Source organism: Nematolebias whitei, chromosome 8, assembly GCF_014905685.2.
Source record: "Nematolebias whitei isolate Nwh7 chromosome 8, NemWhi1, whole genome shotgun sequence".
Classification (NCBI taxonomy): Eukaryota; Metazoa; Chordata; class Actinopteri; order Cyprinodontiformes; family Rivulidae; genus Nematolebias; species Nematolebias whitei.
This window is the reverse complement of record NC_056505.1, coordinates 5,544,086-5,566,830: the sequence shown is the minus strand read 5'-3', so window position 1 is coordinate 5,566,830 and position 22,745 is coordinate 5,544,086. Positions and strand designations below refer to the sequence as shown.

Sequence of the window (22,745 nt, the reverse complement as noted above, 5' to 3'; positions counted from 1 at the left end):
AATGGGATTAATCGGTATAAATAAAGGTTGAACTCAAATATAATATACGCGTCAGTAAAAGCTAAATGTCAAACAGGCATGAGTAGTTTGAAAAATAAATAAATACTAATATTGAAAAGAATAAAATTAAAAAATCCTTTAAAAAATCGTGTTGAACCACCGAGCCGAACGTAAACATTTGACCAAAAATAAGGCCTTGACTACCGGATGTCACCGGTTCAGTGAACTGGAGGGGCTTCAAAAGACTTCACTTTAAAAAAAAAAACAATTAAATAAATAAATACACCCAAAAAATATCTATTTGGGGCAAGCTAATGGGGTAACAGTTTTTTAAATTGCTGTAAAATAAATATTCTGTTCACTAAAATTTAAAAAAAATAAAATAAAAACCTGGAATGTGGAGTTTTTAATGTAATTAAAATAAAATTTAAAAAAATCACATCAATTTTTTTAATTTTTTTTTTGTATTTCAGGCTAAGATAGCTCTAAAATATTGACTAGTTTATTGTGACAAATGTATTTTTATTGTGACAAAGTTCATGCTCAATCATCCAGGTACCAAATCCAATAATTCTCAGTCGGGTCATCTGGACAGTTTCTTTTTTTATAGAGACGTTTCACCCTCTATCCAGAGGGCTTCATCAGTTAGAGGAGTTCCAGTAAACTGTTTCCCCACAAACCAGTATACTCCTTAACCAAGTGGTTGGTCCACTTAAGGTCCAGATGACCCGTGAGAATTATTGGATTTGGTACCTGGATGATTGAGCATGAACTTTGTTGCCTTGAACCACTTTGGCTGTGGCTGTCTGCCGGGGAGGAGTTGACGAGGGACAGGACGGCCCCCAGAAACCATCTTAGCTCCAGCAAACTGGTTGGTCCACTTAAGGAGTTTACTGCTTTGTGGGGAAACAGTTTACTGGAACTCCTCTGACTGATGAAGCCCTCTGGATAGAGGGCGAAACGTCTCTATAAAAAAGAAACTGTCCAGATGACCCGATTGAGAATTATTGTATTTTTATTGAATTTTAAAGCATGTGGTTGATTTTTTTTTCTCCTTAAGGTGCATCAGTGGTCATATAAAGGACAATACGAGGGTTAATGAACTTTAATGGCTGCAACTCGGTCAGTTTTACAGATGCTGAGCAAAAATGTGGTGCGGTAGTAGCTGAGAGTCATCCCAAACACACATTCTGAGCACTGAGTGCTCAATTAAAATGTAACCATTTACTATTTAGAGTCATCTCTGGCAGTTAGCAAAAGCTGGCCTAATTCAAGATGGCCGCCACATCCAACTGACTTAAGGAAACAACAAAAAATGGCTGTAACAGGAAAGTTTTACTGCTAGTGCGCTCAAGTTTTATCTGGTAGTAGATGACAGTCGTCCCCAATGCAAACTCCTAAGGGCTACTTGTGGCATCTTTGTTTAAAATATTAGCATTAACGCCTGGTTTTGTCTGTTAGCAAAATATCTTATCAACCGCTCGACCGGTTTGACTAAATTTGATAAAAGTCTACAACTGGAATCAATCCGATTCAAGATGGCCGCCACAGCTGATGAGTGTTACATTCAGCTTGCGCTCAGAGTAAATGTTGGATGTCACTTTCAGCTACTACTTTATCTGTGAACAGAGTTAAAAACTTTTTTTTTTTAAATTGGATAATTTGATTAGCAGTGGCGGCCATCTTGAATCAGGTAATCTTCAAATCAGTTGTGGGGATTTGTTCATTTTTGCTGCAAGTTTCTGGGACCCAGCATTTTTCTGTTTATGACGCGTTAATTTTATTTTGATTGTTTTACGGAATGGAACTCGAATTTGCAACAAACAAACAAAATGAAAAGAAGCTTAACTGCCGTGGTGACCGGATAGAAAACAACCAGAGAGCTCAGCTGAGCAGGAGAGCTGCAGGAGCTTCATCAGATTAAATAAAATAAAAAATGTTTCTGTGGTGTTTGAAGCTCCAGCTGTGTGTGTCTTTCCAGATAATAATGAAGAATGTTCTGAGTTTTGTTACCGGGGGACAGCAGGATGATTTATTTCACTCGGCTGTCGGAAAACCTTCAGCTCCGATCCGATTATCTCTCCTGGAATCTCCCATTAATTAAGATTTTTATCAGCGTTTTGAAGTGGCTGATTAAATTAATTACACCGTCCTCGGGTGAATTTCTTCACGTCTCTTGGAATTCTGTGTTAAATCCTCTCCTCCTCTCCCGTTTCACACTTTAACTTCCTCTTCAACCTCGGTGGTTTTACAAGAAACGCTGAGCGAAGTGACGGCGCGCCTGTTTAATCAGACGTTTTGTATCATCTGAGCCAAGACCGAAGACCTGCAAATATTTCAGAGGAACAAGGAGGAGCGTTTACTCTGCTGCGTTTTATTGCAAAGTGATTTTATTTTAAAGTTCTCCTGATTTGTCATATAGACCACACTTTGTCGTTCCCCCTCACCCAACAGTTCTCCTCTTTGGTCACTTCCTGTCTAAATTACTGTAACTCCATTCTTTTTGGTTTTCCTACAAAATCCATCCATAAACTCCAACTGGACCAAAACGTCATCTCCGCCCGTCATATAACCCCCGTCCTGCGGCATCTTCACTGGCTCCTTGTTAAATTTAGCATTTCATACAAAATCCTGCTCCCCACCTTCAAAACCCTCAACAACCTCACCCTTCAGACACGCCCACATCGCTGCTGCAGCTTGCCCTGCTGCGAGCCTCACTCGCTCTTCTTCTATCCTCCTCTCATTACTTTATGTGAATCTTAGTCTGTTAAAATAATGGGTATGGGGGCTTGTGTGTTCTTTTATTTTTTTTATTTTACTATACCAACACTATCAGCTCCTGAACGTCATATATACTTGCTATTAGGATATTAAGTTAATTTATTTTACTATACTAATGCTGTTAGCTCCTGGACGTCATGAATATTAGCTCAGGCGCTAACACAATTAGCTGACTTGAATTCAAGTTCAAGTCAATTTTATTTTATTTCGTCTCATGTGGTACGCGAGGTGGAACAAAATTATGTACACAGGGCCCCAGTTACACCCAAAAATAGCAAAATATAAAGTATAAAAAGAAACAATGAATAGGGATCTAAGATATGCACTGAGATATACGCAAAACAAATGTCAAACAGTACGCTAAAACATCTAAGATACACTAATAATGTAAAACAATACGGCGTAACAACAGCAGCCCGAACATGAGTCTGTGGTGAGCAGATGGGTATGAATGAATGCAACACGTTGTGCACGTTCACCAGAAACGGTTCTCTCTTCAGAATGAGAACCTCGTGTCTAAATTAAATTACCTGTGTAAATAAAAGTAAGAAAGTAAAATGTTTTTCCATCCCCTCTTGGCTCCAGGCTGTGACGAGTCGTGCTCGGAGTGTCGCGGTCCGACTCAGCAGGAGTGTGTGTCGTGTTCTGACCCGGCTGCTCTTCTCAAAGACGGTGTGTGTGTCTCCGACTGCGGTTCTGGGTTCTACAACCAGGACGGCGTCTGCTCCGGTAAATATTCTCGTCTGTGCGTCTCGTTTTGAGACGTGCTTTTTCTGCTGTTTAACCGCTGAGCTGCAGCTTCGTGTGGTGGTTGGTCAATCCGTCACTTTAAATTATTTTTTAAATGTGTTCAGTTTACAGATTAGCCTTCATCGTATGATGTTATTAGTTGTCCCGTTTTCCCAGAATCCTCCTGGGCATCTTCCATTGAATGCGCCACAGTAACAAGCAGAGGTTTTCCGGTAAACTTGACTGACCTGCTGCAGACAAAAATCCAACTACTGTTTCTGGAATCAAGTTTTATTTTTAAATAAAGCTCTCACGTGATCTGTTGACCAGAATTCAGCTAAATCTCAAATAGTTTGGGTTGTCTGGGATCGGGCTGCTTTTCCTGACCGACTTGTCTCGTTATGGTTTTGGAGGATTGGATCCGGGAATGCAGACCAATTAAAATAAAACTTTAAATTTATTTAAACAAAACTAGAAGCTGATGTGGCAGCACGAAACTTAAATAAATAAATACATAAAAAACCTGAAGATGTGGAAGAGAAAATCACCGGGAGGCACTAGGAGGGTGTGGCGCGAAAGTTCAACTATTTAAGACTGAAAAAGGAGTGAAAACAGACTGGAAACACCTGGAGACAGGTGAGAGTGGGCGGAGCAAGATGAGAGCTGAGTTCGTAAAAAACTTAAACACAAAAAAGAAGAAACAAATTAAGGAAATGCATCCAAAAGTAGCAACCAAGACATCACAGATCCTAAAGCAGCTAAAAAATAACAGAAGGCTAGCTAAAAGCTTATAGTGGCAAAAGTGGCAAAAAGTTAGCAAGAAGCTAAAAAAGGAGTACAGTAGCTTATAGTGAAAGGGTAGCTAAAAATTAAAAGAAGCAGAAAGGCAGCTAAAAGCTGAACATAACTGTACAGTCATTACAAATAGCAAAAGGCTAGAAAGAAACTAAAATTAGCAAAAGGTTATCGTAGTTAAAAGCTTATAGCGGTAAAAGGTTAGCTAAAGGCTAAAAGTGGTAAAAAGTTATCAAAATGTTATAAAGGAATACAGTAACTAAAAGTAATGAAAGGAAAAGTTAAAAGAAGAAAGGCAGCTAAAAGCTGAACATAACCGTGCAGTCGTTAAAAGTAGCAAAATGCTAGCTAAGAGCTAAAAGGAAAAAAGCAAGAAGCTAAAGTGGCAAAAGGCTGGCTAGTAGCTAATAGAAGCAGATTAGTAGCTCAAAGCTAAAAGTCTTAAAGTGGCTAAATGTTTTGCAATCTGTCTGTGCTTAGAGTATGTTTTGTGAATCACTATCAGCTACTACCACTCAAAACCAAGATCTCTCTACCGCCATCTTTAAGTTGAGGAGTCCACGCGTTCAGATGAACGGGGCCTTCATCCTGGACGCTCCCCAGGTTCTGACATTTTGGGCACAAGGACGAGGAGCAGCTCGCTGAGTTGAAGACTTTCATCGGAGCAGCAGGAAAAAAAAAACAACTTGTCTGAACTTGATGGTGGTTTTTAACTTCAGACACTTTAGAGATAAGAGAACTTTATTAATTCTGCAGGAAATTGTTGTGCCAGAGTTTCAGCACAAAGGAACACACACAAGGATTCACACAAGATATAAAAATAACAGAGAGATAAAAACACCAACAACTGAGGTAAGTTTCCTTTCAAGCACGCCCAGACACAAGTGCTTTCCTCAAACGGAAGAATTTATTAGGATCCGGTACGTGAAAACTAAATAAGATACACAAAGTAAAACAAAATTAACTCTTAAGAGGAATAAACAACAAATATTCATATCAAACGCATGTACGCTCGATGTGAAACAAAATACAGAAATAAAACAAACACACCTCGTCGGCTGTGTGCTAACAAAAGGAATTAGGCTCGTGTCTTCGGTCTCAGCTTCTTTGAACTCTTTTCTTGAACTTTAAAAGTCCGTACTTGCTGATACTCGCATCATTGCTACCGACTGACTTCTTCTGGTTCCTTTTCACACCTGAGTACAGCGCCAGCTACAGGCGGCATGTAAAACTACATACAGTTAAACAAAGTACAAGCCAAATGAATGTGAAACATTAAATAAACTGTGGCAGTTACAGCAAGAGAGAAGGAGTTCTCCCACTTCTCAGGGTTAAAAGCAACTCATAGTTTTCTGCTGTTTTGAAGAAGCTTCTGATCTTCATCAGTGTGAGAGAGGGATGCAGTGCGATTATTAGCTGGATGAATCAAAACAAGTTCTGACAGACCTCAGGTTTTGACAGAAAACGAGTTCCAGTCAAGGAGCGACTCGATGAATGCGATCATTTTTTTTTCACGTCCAGTTTGAGAAAACTCACAACAGAATAAAATGTTTATATTTCATACGTCCAACATGAAGACATTAACACCTCCCTGCTTCGGTTCACAGCTTGTGATTCGTCCTGCGTCTCTTGTTTCCCTGACAACCCCAAATGTATGAGCTGCCCCGCGGGAACCGCACTGCATCATGGGAAATGTATTACTCAGTGCCCAACTCAGCATTATCTGGACGGCCACAGCAGATGCAGAGGTAAGATCTATTTATATACAAAACTTAATTTTCTGTGAAAATACCGTGAATGCCGAGTGCTGAAGGACAGCTGAAGATGCTGAAACCGAGTTGGTCAAGCTCAGAGGAGCAAAACGCTAGCTACAAGATGAAGAGCATTAGCTAAAAGCTAAAAGTTGCAAACCATTAACTAAAATTTTCAAGATACAATGTAGCAGCTGAAAGCTTAAAATGTCACATCACTAGTTTAGACCTAAACAAATTACTAGCTTAGTGTTAAAAAGCAGAAGGCAAGCTAAGAGTTTAAAGTAGCAAAAAGCCAGCTAGAAGCTAATAAAAAAATTAGTTTAGCGAATGCCAAAAGCACTAGTTTAAGGCTACAAGTACGTGCTAAAGACTTTAAGATGCAAAGTAGTAACTAACAGGTTTAAAAGCTGAAACACTAGTTTACAGCTAAAAGGAGCAGATACTTGCTTAATGCTAAAGGTTGTATATACTGTTGTTTTGAAAAATATGAAAACTAAAGACAAGCTAGAAACTCAAATTGCTTGATCAGAGCTAAAAGTAGAAAAAAGCTTGTTAAAAGCTGAAATTTGTAAAAAGGTTAGAAGTTATAGAAATGAACAAAAAGCTAATTATGGCCGTGCAGTAGCTAAAAGTTGTACAGGCTAGCTGAGAGCTAAATGTAGCAAACATCTAGCTAGAAGCTAAGTTGTTTAAAGGCTAACTAAAATAAGCAGATAAGTATAAAGAAGCTAAAATTAACATAAAACGTAGCCTGTTTGCTGAAGCAGGTTTTCAAAAGAACGAAGGACTGAAGAAAACGTCACGTATTTCTAAAGGGGGAGAAAAAAAGTTTGTTAAAATGTTAAATATTTTGAAAAGTATTAAAAAAACTACTGAAAAACTTAAAAGTCACAGCAGCAGTGAATGAGCCAAAGTGTGCAGAAAGAGTTAAATGGACAAATAATGGATGGAAATAATAAATTAAAAAAATGGATTTAACAACATGTGTTCAGGACTACAGGTGAAAAAATAAAAATATTTAGTTAAATTTGAACATTTGTCCTCAGGTCTCAGTTTTCTCTGTCCCCTCAGCCTGCCACAGCTCCTGCGCCTCCTGCTGGGGCCCGTCAGTCTCCCAGTGTACCTCCTGTCCCGGTGGACTCCCGCTGCACCAGGGTCAGTGTGTGGAGGTCTGTGGGGAGGGGCTGTACGCTCAGGACAACACCTGCCACAGTGAGACCCAGCACAGCACCTCAAACCTTTAAAGGTAGTGAAGTCTCCTCTGACCGTCTCTGCTCTCCCAGATTGCCACCCCTCCTGCCGGTCTTGTGTGGGACCCCTGGCCTCGGACTGCCTCGGCTGCCTGAAACCAGAGGAGGTCCTCCTGCCCCAGTCTGCTCAGCTCCAGCATGGCGTCTGCACAGCCAGATGCCCCGCTCAGAGCTTCCTGGACGACACTCAGACCTGCAGAGGTGAGAACCCCGAGGTCCGATCCAGGTCTACAGACTCAAGTCTGTTTCCACTCAGCACCAATCGGTTGCGTCTTACCTCCATAAACTACCCAGGTTACCCGTGTTTTTGTTTTATTGTCTCTTTAATTTGAAGAAAAACTCAATTTTATATTTTACACCCAGGCGCTCGACTGATTGGAGAATTAATTTCAATTAAAACTGAGCTCAGGTGATTATCAGGGATTACTGTAAGTCTTTAAACTGGAACTGTTTGTAATTAACAAACAATGTTTTCTTTTTTAATCAGCATGTTCAACTTGTTCCAGTGTTTTCATTTCTGTACCGCTCATTTAAAATATTTATTCTGAACTTACAGGATCTTTGGCTAAGAGCTGCAGAAGAAGCCAGCTGAAAAAGCAGCTGAGATTTGCTGCAAGCAGAAAAATAAAAGTAGAAGGCGGTAAAAAAAAAAAAATTTAATGGCAGAGATGCGCAGAAAATGCTGAGTACAACAGATCTGTAGCAGGATGAGCATTAAAAGGTGAAATAGGCAGAGAAAGGCTGAATAGATTACAACACACCTGGAATTAGCAGAAAGAGACTGAAAGAAGCATAAAAATGTGAAATTATTAGAGACAAACACAAAAGATGGAAATTAGTAAGAAAAGTGAAAAAAAAAAAGGCTAAATTTAGCAGAAAAATACCTGAAAAAGCAGAATAAAAGCTGAACTTAGCAGAAAGAAGCTAACTGGAGCTGAATGAAGCTGAAATTAGCACAAATACTCTGAAGAAAGCTGAAGCAGAACAAAAGCTGAGGAAGGTAAAATGTTTCAAACAGCACAAAGAGTTTGGGCACGGAGAGCTGCATTTTCAATGAGGGAAAACATGGCCGAAACAGCTAAACATTTCCAAAAGTAAAAATGGCACAACATGCAAAAGTCAGAGCAGGAATGTCCTGAATGAGCCGAACGTTTCGATCCATGAATGATTGATTTTGTACAAACACGAGTTACATGCCGACAAACGTACGGAATAAAAATGGATCTCAATACTGAGAATGTTTTAGAAATGTTCAGGTTATTAATTATATAAAAAACAAAGCTTAGATATCATAATTGTTTACTGTAACTGTCACCGTGTTTGCTTCACTACCTACAGAAATAAGACATCAAAGCCTGTGGCTCAACGTTTGGTAGAAACGTACTTTTCACAGTTTGCAAACTTTGCAAATTAAAAAAAATCTACATGAGCAACCATGTTGGGACTAGAGTTGCACTCGGGTCCAAATCATCCGAACCAACCCGCAGCCATCATCTCTGAACCCCACCCGATCCGGCGAATTAACAATAATTACAGGTCCAACCCCCCCCCCCCCACACACACACATTTTAATTAAGCTTTGACTGCTTATACCACGCAGCACGGTGGCACAACTGGTAGAGCTGCTGCCTCTCAGCGAGCAGGTCCCTGGTTCAAACCCCGGTCCAGGGGCCTTTCTGGGTGGAGTTTGCATGTTCTCTCCGTGCATGCGTGGGTTTTCTCCGGGTACTCCGGTTTCCTCCCACAGACCAAAAACATGCATGTTAGGCTGATTGGTAACTCTAAATTGTCCCTAGGTGTGAGTGAGAGAGTGAATGGTTGTTTGTCTCGTGTGTCTCTATGTGGCCCTGTGATGGACTTGCGACCCGTTCAGGGTGTACCCCGCCCCTCGCACAGTAATTGCTGGACATGGGCACCAGCGACCCCCGTGACCCAAAATGGAACAAACGGGTAAAGAAAATGGATGGATGGATGGATGCTTATACCACCGACTATTATTAACAGTTGGCGGATGCGCGCGGCTGAGGGGCAGAAGATTAGAGCTGAGGAGCCATCAAAGCGCATTAAATGCTTCCCCTGCTTCTGCCTGTATTGGACCCTGCTCTGACGTGTCGGATATTTTGTGATCTCACCTGTTTGGGTCGTCGCCCACGCACGTCCATTTGGGTTGATGGATCGCTGACAGTAGTTCATCTGAAGCTCAACAGAATTTTTTACCTCTTTCAACCGGCCGGTCAGCGCACGGTCAAATGACCACATGCAGCAGGTGTATTTTGTCAAGCCATGTTTGCATATATTGGATCGTCGGCCGCGCACGTCCCTGACGCAATAAAAAGCCAGACACCGACACGGCCCACACATTAAGCGGCCTGGACTCTGGGTTGGGGTTAGAAATGACAGCTCTAGTTGGGACCCACCTGTGCTTCAGCTGCGCAGCGCAGACGTGTTTCCCTGTCGGAACGACACGTTTAAACAAGTCACAGGAAGTTTAGTTTTAATCAACGTAACATTTTCATGTCGCGTGTGCAGAACAGAGCAAATTGTTGTTGACTCTGCAGTTTTTGTTGTAAATTCAGTGAAACTGTGAGCTCAAACTTTCTGGGCGTGTTTTTATTTTTGGTCTGAAGAGACGAGTGATTAGAGGTTTCTGTGAGCGGTAAATTGTGCGTGTAATGGGCTGGTTCTTAAGCTGTTGCTGGAGTTGAAAGTCTGTCAACTGAGACTATTATCACACACACACACACACTGCTGCAGCATGCGTCTCATCAGAATGACAGGAGTCTTCTTGCTTGGCTGATTAAAAATGGGAGACAATGGGACCATAATCGTTGTTTAGACTTTGTTTTTCGTCCATAATCAGAATGTTTCATTTTCTCTCCGGTTTTTAGGCTCTGGTCAAACTGCAGTTTTTGACAGGAAGGAGTTTCTGTTCTTGTTGCTGCCTCAAGTTTCCTCTGTTCTGGCCCCTCGGTGTGACGGTTGGACAGAGGAAAAACAGACTCACACCAGGAGCTCGAGTTAAAATAAAATAAACTCCTGAACTTTATTTAATAAACCAAACAAACAAGCCGGCGTCGCAGTAAACTGCTTGCACAAAGGAGAACCGGGCGCGGTGTATGAACACACGATGCTCCACTGAGGACTGAATGGAGGCTTTAGGTTGATGAGAGAAGTGGCTGCAGCTGTGACAGGTGAGATAGGGAGCAGGTGTAGAGAGGCTGAGGAGCAGAGACTATCTGAGAAAAATACTGAAATCGCCTGGAAACAAGCTAAACACCAGAAGAAAGAATCAAAAATATACACAGGAAACTGAATCCTGAAAAGCACAGGTCCTCGTGTTCAGCTCGTGTCTGCTGAAGCTGAAGCTGCTCGTTGTGGCTTTAAAGCAGCCGATTGTCTGAACATTAAATATTAAATAAGTTTGTTAAGAGTAGCTTTTTTTATAGCTCAAGACACTTTAAAAGCTTAATGCACACAAAGGCAATTTACGGCTCGAGGGCCAAAAGTGGCCCTTGAACAATCTCCATCTGAACCTAATGGGAAAAAAAAGAACTTTAAAATAAGTAGATGAAAACCAGCAGTTTGTAAATAAAATGAAGGAAATCTAAATTAAATATCTTGGAGAAATGGATTTAAAACTTTTGGAATAAGTTTTTTTTTCTTCCTTTTTTCTTTGTGTTTCCAGGACTGGACTAAACTTTAAAGACTCAAACAAGCAAACAAATAACTTTTTTGTTGTTGTTGCATGTTTTAAGCTAGCAGATATGTTGCACAAGAGCCAGTTTACAGAAATTATGCCTTATTTTCCTAGATGGTACTGGGAAACATACTTTTACGAATCATGCTAACTATGCTACAGTCTGGAAATGTCTTCCAGATTATTTGTTTTAAAGAACATTTATTTTCCAATTTTGTGACACATTGATAAAAAACTAAATTTTGCGCTCTGGAAACAAAATGTCGGGGCTCTGTTCACAGACTTCAGCTCAGCCTTCAGTACCTTCATTCCACAGCAGCTGGTGGAGAAGCTGAGTCGGCTGAAGGTGGACACTGGCTTTGTAGGTGGGTTCTGGACTTTCTGACAGAGCGGCAGCAGACAGACGGGGTGAACAGCCACATCTAGAACCATCACAGTGAGCACAGGGTCCCCACAAGGCTGCGTTCTGAGCCCCCCTGATGTTCTCTCAGCTTGCACACGACTGCACTGCCAGACTTGGGAGCAATTTACCATTTACCGCTGCACATCCATGGGTCTGTTGCGTAGAGGGTCAGCAGTGTGAAGTTCCTCGGGGTTCATTTTGCTGACAGCCTCACCTCTAGTACTAACACCACAGCAGTCATAAGGAAAGCACAACAGCAGCTTCACCCCCTCCAGAAACTGAAGAAGGCAGGTCTTCCCCCTGCTCATCTCTCCGTTTTCTACAGGGGCGCCATTGAAAGCACCCTTACGTACGGACTCACGGCCTGGTTCGGTAGCTTTAAGAGCTACGAGGCAACATAGCTGAACCGGATCCTGGAAACAGCCAGCAGGATCATCGGTGCCCCTCTTCCCTTCCTCGTGGAGATCTACCAATAGCGTTCAGCTATCTCCATCATCAGGGACCCCCAACACCCAAATCACATTTTCTCTCCTGCCGTCTGGGAAGAGGTTCAGGAGTATCAGCTGCAGGTCCAGCAGGATGATGAATAGGCTTCCTCAGGACATAAGACTGATGAATGGTCAGTTGATGGATGGTCTTTGTTGACAGTTCTTCATAAATGTATGAATTTAGCCCCCAGCGCAGCAGATCGGTGTTTCCCAGCAGCTCTGAGGCTGTTTCTGGGCTCGATGATTCAACAATCACCGGCTGAGCCGAGGAATGTCTTCAGTTTGCTGTTGGCTGCTGGCTCTTTCGAACCTGCCAGACGTTCTAATTTGTTTGTTTTTTTGCAGCGGCTTTTGTGATGTAAGGAATTCCCTGAGTATCACAAAAAATTAACACTTACAGTATGTCCTGGTTTAGAAAAGTGCTTCTCCAGGATTATTCTGCGACACAAATCTTTCTTTTTACCCTTTGACTCATGGATATTTGCTGCATTTAAACAAATCGGCTGATCAGTTTGCAGTTTCATCCTGTTTTCTACAAGTCTGCATCACTTTAGTTTTAGGGATCAGGAGCCAGAAGTCGTTAGGAGAATGGTTTGATTTTTCTCTTCACAACTGTTTGTCTTCAGGCTCAGAGCAGCGAAACACCAGAGAAAAGTTTTCACTTCACCTGCGATTGAGAAGTCATTAGCGGTATCGAATTTCCTTAATCATGCTGGGAGAGACCGTTACTAATCGATAAGTAGCATTAGTCGTTCATCGGGTCCTCAGCATGTCCATTCGTCTCGTTGAACCTTGTGGGACCTGAGCTGAGCCAGAACCGTAGCTGCAGGAGGAATTCAGTCCACATCAAATATTCACAATAATGACATTTGCTTAATCAGCGAGAGGAATATCAGATTTATATTTTTTAAGGCCGATTTTGTCGACTCTGAGCCCCTTCTTGTTTGCTCTGGTGATGGACCGACTAACAGATGAGGTCAGGCAGGAATCCCCGTCGACTTTGATGTTTGCAGATGACATTGTGATCTGTGGTGAGAACAGAGAACAGGTGGAAGAGAACGTGGAGAGGTGGAGGTATGCACTTGAAAGAAGAGGAATGAAAGTCAGCCGTAGTAAGACAGAGTCCATGTGTGAATGAGAAGGAGGAACTTCAAGTACTTGGGGTCCACTGTCCAGGAAAATGGGGAATGTGGTAAAGAGGTGAAGAAGAGAGTCGAGGCAGGATGAGAAGAAAAATGGCTGAAGAAGGTTTTCATCTGATTAAGATTCCCTCCATCTGGAGGGCTTTCTGTTACCTCCTACTGAGAGAAGCGCTGGTGATGACTGGGAGCTGGATAGACAGAATATTAATAGACTCCTGGATCCTCCAGAGGTGTTGCTGGGAGAGGAACGTTCCAGCATGGACATGTCGTCTCTGTGACCAGGTGATCTGAGTGATCTTAATTCAGCGAGTCAGTTATAGTCATGACTGAGAATGAGCCGAGTCTCTCGGAGCTTCCAGGTTACGTAATGCTCCAGACTCAGCAGAAACTGTCATGTTTGGTTTTTAAGTACCGGTAAGTTTTTCCACCCTGATCTCAGTTATTAAATAAAATAAGTTTACTTTAATAAGCAACAAATAAAACTCTAAAACTAAATTAATCTTTAAACAATGATTCAAAGGTGACTTGTTGTTAAACGCAAACTCAACAATTTCAAACCAAGCTCCTGCCTGTTTGCAGTATAACCTTATTTAGTTGAGGTTGCATGTACATCTTATGAAGAGTAAGTACCTTACCTGTGTTACATGACATACCACTCAGACCAGGATAATCAGAAAAGCTTTTTTTTTTTTACTTCTAATGAGTCAACTAAAGATTATAATTTAGATTTATTACTAAACTACCTAATTTAGTTTGAACTATGTAACTTTGGTGTTAAGTGTACTCTATAGCAACAGAGTTTACAAGATTTGAATAGTTTCTGTTAGTTCTGTGACAGCTTTTCGTCATCTGTTCTGTTTCGCCTATTTTAGGTCCAACCTACGATTAAAAAACAAAACAATAGTTATATTCAAGCAAACTAGAAGATTATATTGGGGAACTTAAAGTTTTAGTCTTGCTACAATTTGTGTTTGGGATCAGTGACCAGTGAGCTGCGCGAGGCCACAATTTGGCCTCCCGTGTTTGAAAACGACGGCCTAGTTTGTGCCCACAGCTCCCAGTGCTGTAATCTTCATTTTGTACAATCATTCCTCACCCACTTCTGGTCGCTTTGTACCCACTGTGGCAGCCGAACCCCCATGAAGGTTGTGAGACATTCCTGAAACCCTCATTTACTCATCTCGTTTACTTCCTATCCAAGTTCTTCAAAACTGCAGGAGAAAACGATGTCATGGTTGTTTTTATTTTATCTTTTTACCATACCAATTTATTTATAGAGCACATACAACAGCAACAAGGCCAACCAAAGTGCTGGACAATAGAAACAAACAAGCACAGCGGACAGGAAAACATAAAATAAAACTTAAGTGAACTTGGGTTTTGAAAATGAATGAAACTTGTTTTTAAAAATGGTTGAATTTTGCAGCAACTGTTTGTCAAAATAAAAAGTTATGAAACATTTTGCAGCTGAAGTAGCATGTGATAGGAAAACCTTGATTTTAGTCAGACCAGACTGGTAACAGAGTTTTATTTGACGTAGTTGCAACTTTAAGCAGCTGTCATCTAAAAAACTGCACCTCGCAGAAACGGACTGGTGTCTCACCTGCCATAAACCGGCAGAATCGATAAGAATGATGGTGTAGATAGTTGAGAGGGATGAGATACAACCATCCTGTGATTCTGCTGTGCAGCAGGCAGATCTCCTTCCTGTGATAAGTTCTGTTCGGCACCAGGGGAATCATTTATGGAGGACATTAAGGAGCACTCATACCCCCAAACTAATTCAAAACCTCATCCACTGTGCCCACCTCAAATTATGACCCCATCAGCACAAAACAAAGTAATGAATCTGATTCTGGGAGACGGTGCACCAGATAAAGTGTGATGAGAGCGACGTGCCCGTGAATTTGGGTGCTACAGGAATCAATATGCATTCTGCTGAAACAAATGAGAGATTCAAGCTGCAGAAAAAATAGCGCGGAGCTTCCTATCATTCTTATTCTCCTTCCTTAATAATGAAATATATTTGACAGCAGGTTTGCTATAAATCTCCTGTTCAAAGATCAACAACCAGCTTAGTGGGCGGTGAACTCAAGCTCCTTGGCTGCCATTTTTTTTTTTACTTGGCAGAAGGGGCTTGTGGGTAGACTTCAGAGAAAAGGTGGGCGGTGATTGACGTTTCGGTTAAAACTCATGTGACTTGTACAAAGTCCATGCTCAGGCACTGAGACGCTCCCGAAGGGTAAATGTTTTTGCACAAACACAATTGTTGCCTTGGCTCAGGTAGAGGACCCATCTGCTGCTGCCAGTTTCCATCATCTGCCGTGCACACAAGTCTGGGACACAGCTGACAGCCCTCTAAAAGAATTCAGAGGGGCTTGATTATAAACGTGTACACCTCAGGGGAAATGGACTAAAAAAGAAAGGCTGTTACGTACGCATGTTTGCACACAAACCTGGGACTCCCAGCCTGTTGTTGACGGGCGTTCTCACCACCAGCAGCCTGAACCTGTCAGTCCGTGGCTTGGCCCAGCTGCCAGAGCTGATAACACTGCTCAGCTATTTGTCTTCCCGCTGCCAAAGCAGGCATCAAAGGCTTTAAAAAACTTTTTAGGGCGGCTGGTATGTGGGCTGAAGAATGTAGGGGCATGTTAGAGAGGGGTGATATCCAGGGAGCGTAGCACATTTAAAAAGTAGAGTACTGTTCCACCACAGGGTTCCAACTTTTTACTATGGTTTAAAAGCAACAAAACAGTCTGTAGAGCATCTGGCATCTGATAAATGTTAGCTAAAATAATTTTTAACATCTTTTGAAATACATTGTGCTAAAATGCCTGCAAACATCACCAGCTTTCTATCATACTATACATACAGTTACTTTAATTCCATTATTATATTTTTTGAATTTAAACATAAAAGCGTGAAATACCTTCAGCTTGCTGACAAACTTTTCTTTAAACTCACCATAAAGTTATTTTAACGCATCCTAAAGCTGCACGTTGTGCTGGATCCTTTTTCATCCCGTGTACTGTTTGTAGTAAATATATTCTGATTCTTTGTCTTTTCTCAGAGTGTCATCCCTCCTGCCTTCACTGTACTGGACCGTCTGCAGAAAACTGTACCTCGTGTCCTTCTTCGTCCAGCCTGCACGAGGGCCGCTGTGTCCCCACCTGTCCACAAAGCTTCTTCAGCCGGGACAACCAGTGCCAAGGTGAGGAACCATGTGTGCGTGCACACCAACTGAGGGGTTCCTATGGTTTTATTTCGTACCCAAACTGTACAACCGAAGCTCTGAGACAACACTTTGATGAGCTGAAGACCTGACGCAATTTAGTATTTTCTCCTAAAGATGCTGCCTCTGTCCAGGCTGTAAAATTAGATGCAACATCTCACAGGAAATTCTCCTTTTCTACTTTCTGATTGTTTATTATTATTTTTTATTTTGCTTTTGATTTCGGGAACCCCATTTAGTGATGAGTCTGTTCTCCTTAGCCTAGTTTCTGTGTTCATTATGTGTTAGTTTGTGTTAGGTACCGGTAGTTGTCATGAAGATCTGTGGGGTCCACTCTGTCTCTGTGGGTTAAACAGTAAATTACAGTCACGAGGACCCGCCCCCAAGAGAGATGTGTACTGGACAGCTATGTGAGCACTCAGGTGTGATGAAGCTAAATGTTAATTGGCGGCAGGAAGCTCGTTAGCCCGTCAATAAAAGCAAAAACAAACGTAAATTGGCCGCAGCATTGTATAATCTGCAGGGTTCAAAGTCTGAAAAAAGTAGTGGCTTATAGATCGGAAAATACAGCTTGTCAAACTGCTCAGCGGTCCTGATACAAAAACTTTAGCCTCTTCTGGTTCGTTTTCACATCACTTCTACTGTTAGAAGTCCATGATGCCTGAATTTCTCCTTCTTTCTTTAGCAGCCGAGCTCTTCTAGACATATCTGCATTCATTTTTACGAGATGCTCATTAATACGTACATTTATCTGCTTCAAATGCGTTCCTGACAGAAATGAGAAAATGGACTGAAAGACTGAAACGTTTGGTTGAAACAAGTTAAATATTTGTTTATTTGACTGAGAATAATTATCCCCATTTTTCAGTATTACAGCATTAATGGTATAGTCATGTTTGAAATTATAATAATAAATAATAAAATTAGAAAACAGGCACCCCGAAGGAGGTGCCGTCTGGGTCACGTCGACTTTTATGAGACATTAAAAACCTCAGAAAATTAAACTAAATGGTGTTTTAGTATAATAGCACGTTAACCACTTAAAAAGAGCTTAGCTGTGCTTTTCTGTGTTTACTCACCTGCTTAATGAAAATCCATTTGCTCTAATCTTCCGTTCCTCACCTCGGCTCCAGTTAGCTGCTCTGACCTCATCTGAAGCTACGTGATGCCCTCTCCTACATTTACCAGGTTTTTAACGCATAGTGAATGATTATTTTTGCTTATCTTGAAAAATGTAAACACCAAATCAACACAGGCAGTAGGATTTTTTTTATTTATTTCAAACCTGGCTGCAGTAATGGAAACAGCAGATGAGAAAAGATGGAGGCAGTTAGGAAGAAGAATGGGCTCCGATTACGTTTTGTCCCGGGACACCAAAACAAATGTTCTCCGGTTGTTTAATTTGTCTTATTCTGTGTGGATCAGCTCATTAGACCCGATCCAGATGAGAGTCAACTTTTACTCTAAAGTTCTGGAGTCTGCGGCTTCTTTTAAAGGCTGTAAGTTTTAAAAGTATTAATTTATACGAGTTATTAATGCAGGATTTAATGTCGAAGAGGTGAAAAAAAACCATAATCTCCAACTCGACTGAACATTATCAGCACCTCCGTAACCCCAACAGGAAGTCGTTTTCTTTAAACTCACAAGAAAAGAAACATTTAGCAGTGTTTCCCCGAGTTTACAGTAGTCCCTCGTTTATCGCCGGGACCTGTACCCTGAAGACTGTCGATAAGTGAAAAACCGTGAAGTAGGAATAGTAGTACAAGTAGTAAGTAGTAGTTTATTTTAGTATATATATATATATGTGTATGTGTGTGTGTGTTTGTGTAAAAATGCATTTTAATCCCTTCCCACACCCTTGCAGTATTCTAAACAATGTTTCTAAACTTTAAACGCTCTAAAAGAGCACAGAATGTCATGATTTCAGTTCTCTGCCTCCGGCTGCACGCTCGGCCACGCCCACTTCTCTGCTCTGCATGGAGATCAGCTGATCAGCTGCGGGAGAAGCTTCTCCCACAGCTGTGGGCTGCACACAGGTGCTAAATCATTTAAAATAATTTATTTTAAATTTAAAAAATCCATGCATATCGTGCAGCTCATCCATCAATCAGCCAGTTTTGTGTCATGTCCAGTCTTACTTTGATAAACCACGATAGAGCGGGCCCGTGAAAAACGAACTGCGAAGTAGCGAGGGACTACTGTAGTTGCCTTGGCAGGGTGCTCATATATTCTGTGATTTTTGTCGGGGGGGGGGTCTGTCATTAGGCAGGGTGCTTGGTTCAGTTGACCGGGCGGGGCGCCCTGCTTGTAAAATGTTAATGGAAACACTGTTCATGGAAAACAAAGGTAGAGACCAGTTTAGGGGACCCCGAACAGAGGACCAGAGTGGATCGTTTGAACCCAAATGAAGCAGCTGTTCATAGTTTAAATTATTTAACATAATCTATTAGGTGAATTGGAAACACCTTTTTTTTTTTTGGTCTCTATATTTATTTATTTATTTATTTATTTATTTATTCAATCAAAAGCAACAAAACAAATCAATCAAAGCTCTTTGCAGAACCCGAAGAGTTTAAAAAGGCTCTGAATACACGAGGACTCTTTACTTTTACCATTTCTGCCTTAACTGGACCTCGATCAGGCGTTTATTTTTAGCCGAGTATATATTTTTGTAGTTTGCAAACGTTTCCCCGCATCATTCAGTCACCTGGTTGAAGAAAACCACGAAAATGTTTTTGTGTTTTTTTTTTTTTACCCAGACTGGATCTGTAAAGAGTTTAAAACCTGTTTCTTTCAAATATTCAGAGGTAAATATAAAAACCTACAATTTCAAAAGTGTTACTCCAAAAATAAACTCAAACTTGAGAAACTGCAGTTCCTGCTAAAATACTGCGTGAAGGCCGGGTTCTGGAGAACAGCTGAACGTTGTTGAGGAAGTAGCTGAAGTTAAAACAAACAGAAAAGTAAATAAAATCTAAAAGTAGCAAAGCAGTAGCTTAACGCTAAATAGAAAACAAAAGAATACGTTTAATGAAGCAGAGTTTAAGAATAAGGTTTTTGAAAGGATTTAAAATATTTCTATATATTTCTACGGGGACATATTTTAAAATTTAAGTTTATATTTTGAAAAGTGTAAAACGTTCAAATGCCAAAACAGTGATCAAGCTTTTCTGGATCGAGCTGAGCAGTTTGGTGTTTGAATGGTTAGATTTAAAAATAAAACGCAGAGAGGAAACTAATTAAAGGGAAAGCTGGAGTTCGTTTGTTCGGCTGGTGCCATCTCAGACCAGAATCCATCTCAGGTAAAACAAGTCTGATTTGAATTAAACTACATTCAGACCAAATTACTTCACTTTATCCTAATGTAGTTTATTTCAGTCCAACTATAATTCGTTGCTTCATTTGACAGAAACTGCTCTTGTCATAAAATGACGATGCGTAAAAGACCCAAACCCAGACTCTACAGGTGAAACTGTTGAGACTTAAACTGAAACTAAGGAACTTTCTGATTGGTCGGGACTTCACCGCCAGCAGAGAAGGCTGAGCTCAGTTTCTGCAGGATGCGTTTGTTTAATAACTGACAGGGAAATTTACCAATCACAATGTTGATGTAGAGTGATGGGACTAAAACACGGGACTCTGAGCCTTCGGGGAGGCCCTGCAAGATGTTGTTTGTTTTGTTTTTGATTATGGGAAGTTTTGTGATGCATTTAATTGCAACCTGAAAAAAATAAAACAATCCTCATTAAAATTGTAGTAGCTCCACAAAATAAAGGTTTAATATCAGATTTAGCTTTATTTCATCATTTTCATTATTAAAGTTGTATGTTGGTTTCATTACATGAAATTAAATTTTACAGAACCAGCAAGTTCTTTGGAATATTGTTACATTGCAGTCTGAAACATTGAAGTGGGCTTTGACGTCAGCGTGTTGAAGGTTGTTACATCACTTCCTGTCTGAAGCTCTTGTAATCACGGTTCACCGCTGGTGTAAGGTTCTTCTGAGGCTGTAGAAAAGTAGATCCCAGTTGGTTTAATCAACACCTGTGTCCCTTCCAGGCTGCCATCCGTCCTGCCAGACCTGCTCCGGTTCCTCCCAGGCCGACTGCACCTCCTGCCCCCCTCTGGCCTCCCATCAGGACGGCCACTGCACAACGAGCTGTCAGGAGGGGCGTTTCCTCAGCGCCGCCACAGGAGAGTGTCTCAGTAAGTCCAGCTGTGTCCAGATGTGAGCGGACGCTCGCTTGTCGTATAAATGTGACGCTTTCATCGAACCCTCTGCCCGGACGACTCGTTTGTGTCGCCTGATTGACTTGGACGAGGATCAGAGGCTTCGATTCTGCCAGGAATCGAGTCCGCTGAGCGTTTTCTGACGCAGACCGAGACCCAAATAATCTCCATCATCTTTGTGGAGTAGAAGGTTTTTAACGGAGATGTTTTATTTTAGTGGTTTAGGTTTTACAATTATCTGAAAAGGTAAATGAAACATTTATTGTTCTTTAGAAGAGCAGCAGGAAACAAAACAGATTTACCGGTAGTTGTTTAGTAGCTGAATGGCTGCAGTTTATTAAAATCTTTACAAAAGTCTTTTGTAAATCGATTCATACGAGATTTTAATCCGTCAACGTTTTTGAATTATCGTTTAAAACTTTGTGAAAACAACACAAGCTATGAATTTTAACAAAATGTCAAATGTTCCAAAGTGCTCAGTTTCACATCTGGAGGTGATAATTAAAAACACTTAAACTTATAAATCCCTCGATGAATTGCTTATCACCCGCCACATAGAGATCTCGTGTGCTCATTTAGCGCTCGGATTATGTCGGAATGACTCTCAGCTACTACCACACTACATTTTTAACTCCGTATCTGTAAAATTGAGAGTTGAATCAATTTGTGTGTTGGAAAAAAGTGGATTAGTTTGGTGGCCATCTTTAATCGGATTGACTCCAAACATTCATCAGTTGGTGAAGTACAAGTAGTGATTCCTTTTAGGTGTTCAATGAAAATAAAACCCGGGTGTCAGGAGATATTTTTCTAACAAGACAGCAGCAGGGTGATGAAATGTGGTCAGTTTGTCCTCAGCAGTCTAAGCCTATAGCAGCATAACTAAGGAATAGCTCAGGAAACCCAAGCCGACCCTAACTATAGGATTTATCAAAAAGGAAATACCTAATCTTAAAAGTAAACAATGTGTCAGCCTCACGGACAGAAACTGGAAGTTGGTTCCACAAGAGAGGAGCCTGAGAACTGAAAGGGAGCTGATAACTCCCATTTTATTTTGGAAACTCTAGGAACCACAAGTAAACCTGCCGTCTGAGAGTGAAGTGCTCTGTTAAAAAAATATGGAACAATAAGATCTCTAATATAAGATGGAGCTAGGTTGTTGAGAATTTAATGGACAAAGGCTGGATGGAAGTGAAAAAGCTTGTTTCTCCAAAATTATACTTTTATTTTTTTAAATAAAAAAAATCATTGATAAACAATTTAATATTTGGATTTGTGAAGCTGACAGCTGCTGGATGGAAGGGTTTCTTGGCCCGTTTGGTTCTGTATTGCATCAGAATTCAGACCCCAAGCGATGCTATTTGATACATTTGGCTTTTTTTATTTTATTTTTTTAAATAAAGTCATTGAGACCCCATTAGAAAGTCCCAACCTGATAATTCCTGATGGGAGTTTTTTAGGTGTGGTGCATCAGTTACCATGGTGACGGACCCAGTTAAGAAGTGAATCTGATCCTGACCTAGAACTCAGATCAGCGCTGTTTAACACAATCGGTCAGGTCCTAGCCGAGCAGTGATCAACCAGCTCTGGTTAATAGAAAACGGCGTTGAGGTTCTTCTGGGCCGCAGAAACGCTGCGGTCATCAGTTCTTCCATTTCATCGGTTGAGGCTGTGGTGCCATCATTCTTAAACGGCCTGTTAATTCAACATGAGAGCACCAGAGGCAGAATCTGTTCATCATCTGTCCATCCCCTCCCAGCTCCCCTCGGTGTAGAAACGCTCCTTTTCTTGTCGTTTACACTTTTTTAAATTAAGATCTAAACATTTTGAAGAGATTTTTTATCCTCACATTGTCCTTTAACTTTATGACAATAAGTGTTGCTTAGAGAAAAAACAAATGACCTTATTTTACTGCCTAAAAATATAAGTTTTAATATTTTTGTCTGAGTTTTTTCTTTCTGTCATGTGACTATAGAAGAAGGTTGGAACAACGATAGACCAATAAATGGAGCACTTCACATTTCCACACAGTCCTTAATTAACCATGACAGACTGGACCAACACACTCAATACTGCAGTCAATCCATTTCCTGCTCCATCCTTTGGCTCTTGAAAAAGACTCTCACATATCGGAACTCCTCCACTTGAGGCCAAGACTTCCCTCCGACTCAAAGGGATCACTTGAACAATACTGTACTTCTGATAAAGAACCATGGACTCAGACTTTAAGGAGCTGGTTTTGATCCC

At 41.0% G+C, this 22,745-nt stretch overlaps 1 protein-coding gene across 1 annotated transcript in view; it reads left to right on the top strand.

The window, feature by feature from the left end:
- The window catches only part of fras1 (Fraser extracellular matrix complex subunit 1), a 187,546-nt gene that overhangs the window by 52,924 nt on the left and 111,877 nt on the right, over positions 1-22,745 (top strand). The window contains exons 12-17 of the mRNA XM_037680010.1: positions 3,367-3,510; positions 5,913-6,053; positions 7,131-7,271; positions 7,343-7,510; positions 16,110-16,250; positions 20,331-20,477. Of these exons, the coding sequence (XP_037535938.1) occupies positions 3,367-3,510; positions 5,913-6,053; positions 7,131-7,271; positions 7,343-7,510; positions 16,110-16,250; positions 20,331-20,477 (882 nt within the window). The remainder of the gene's footprint in view (positions 1-3,366; positions 3,511-5,912; positions 6,054-7,130; positions 7,272-7,342; positions 7,511-16,109; positions 16,251-20,330; positions 20,478-22,745) is intronic.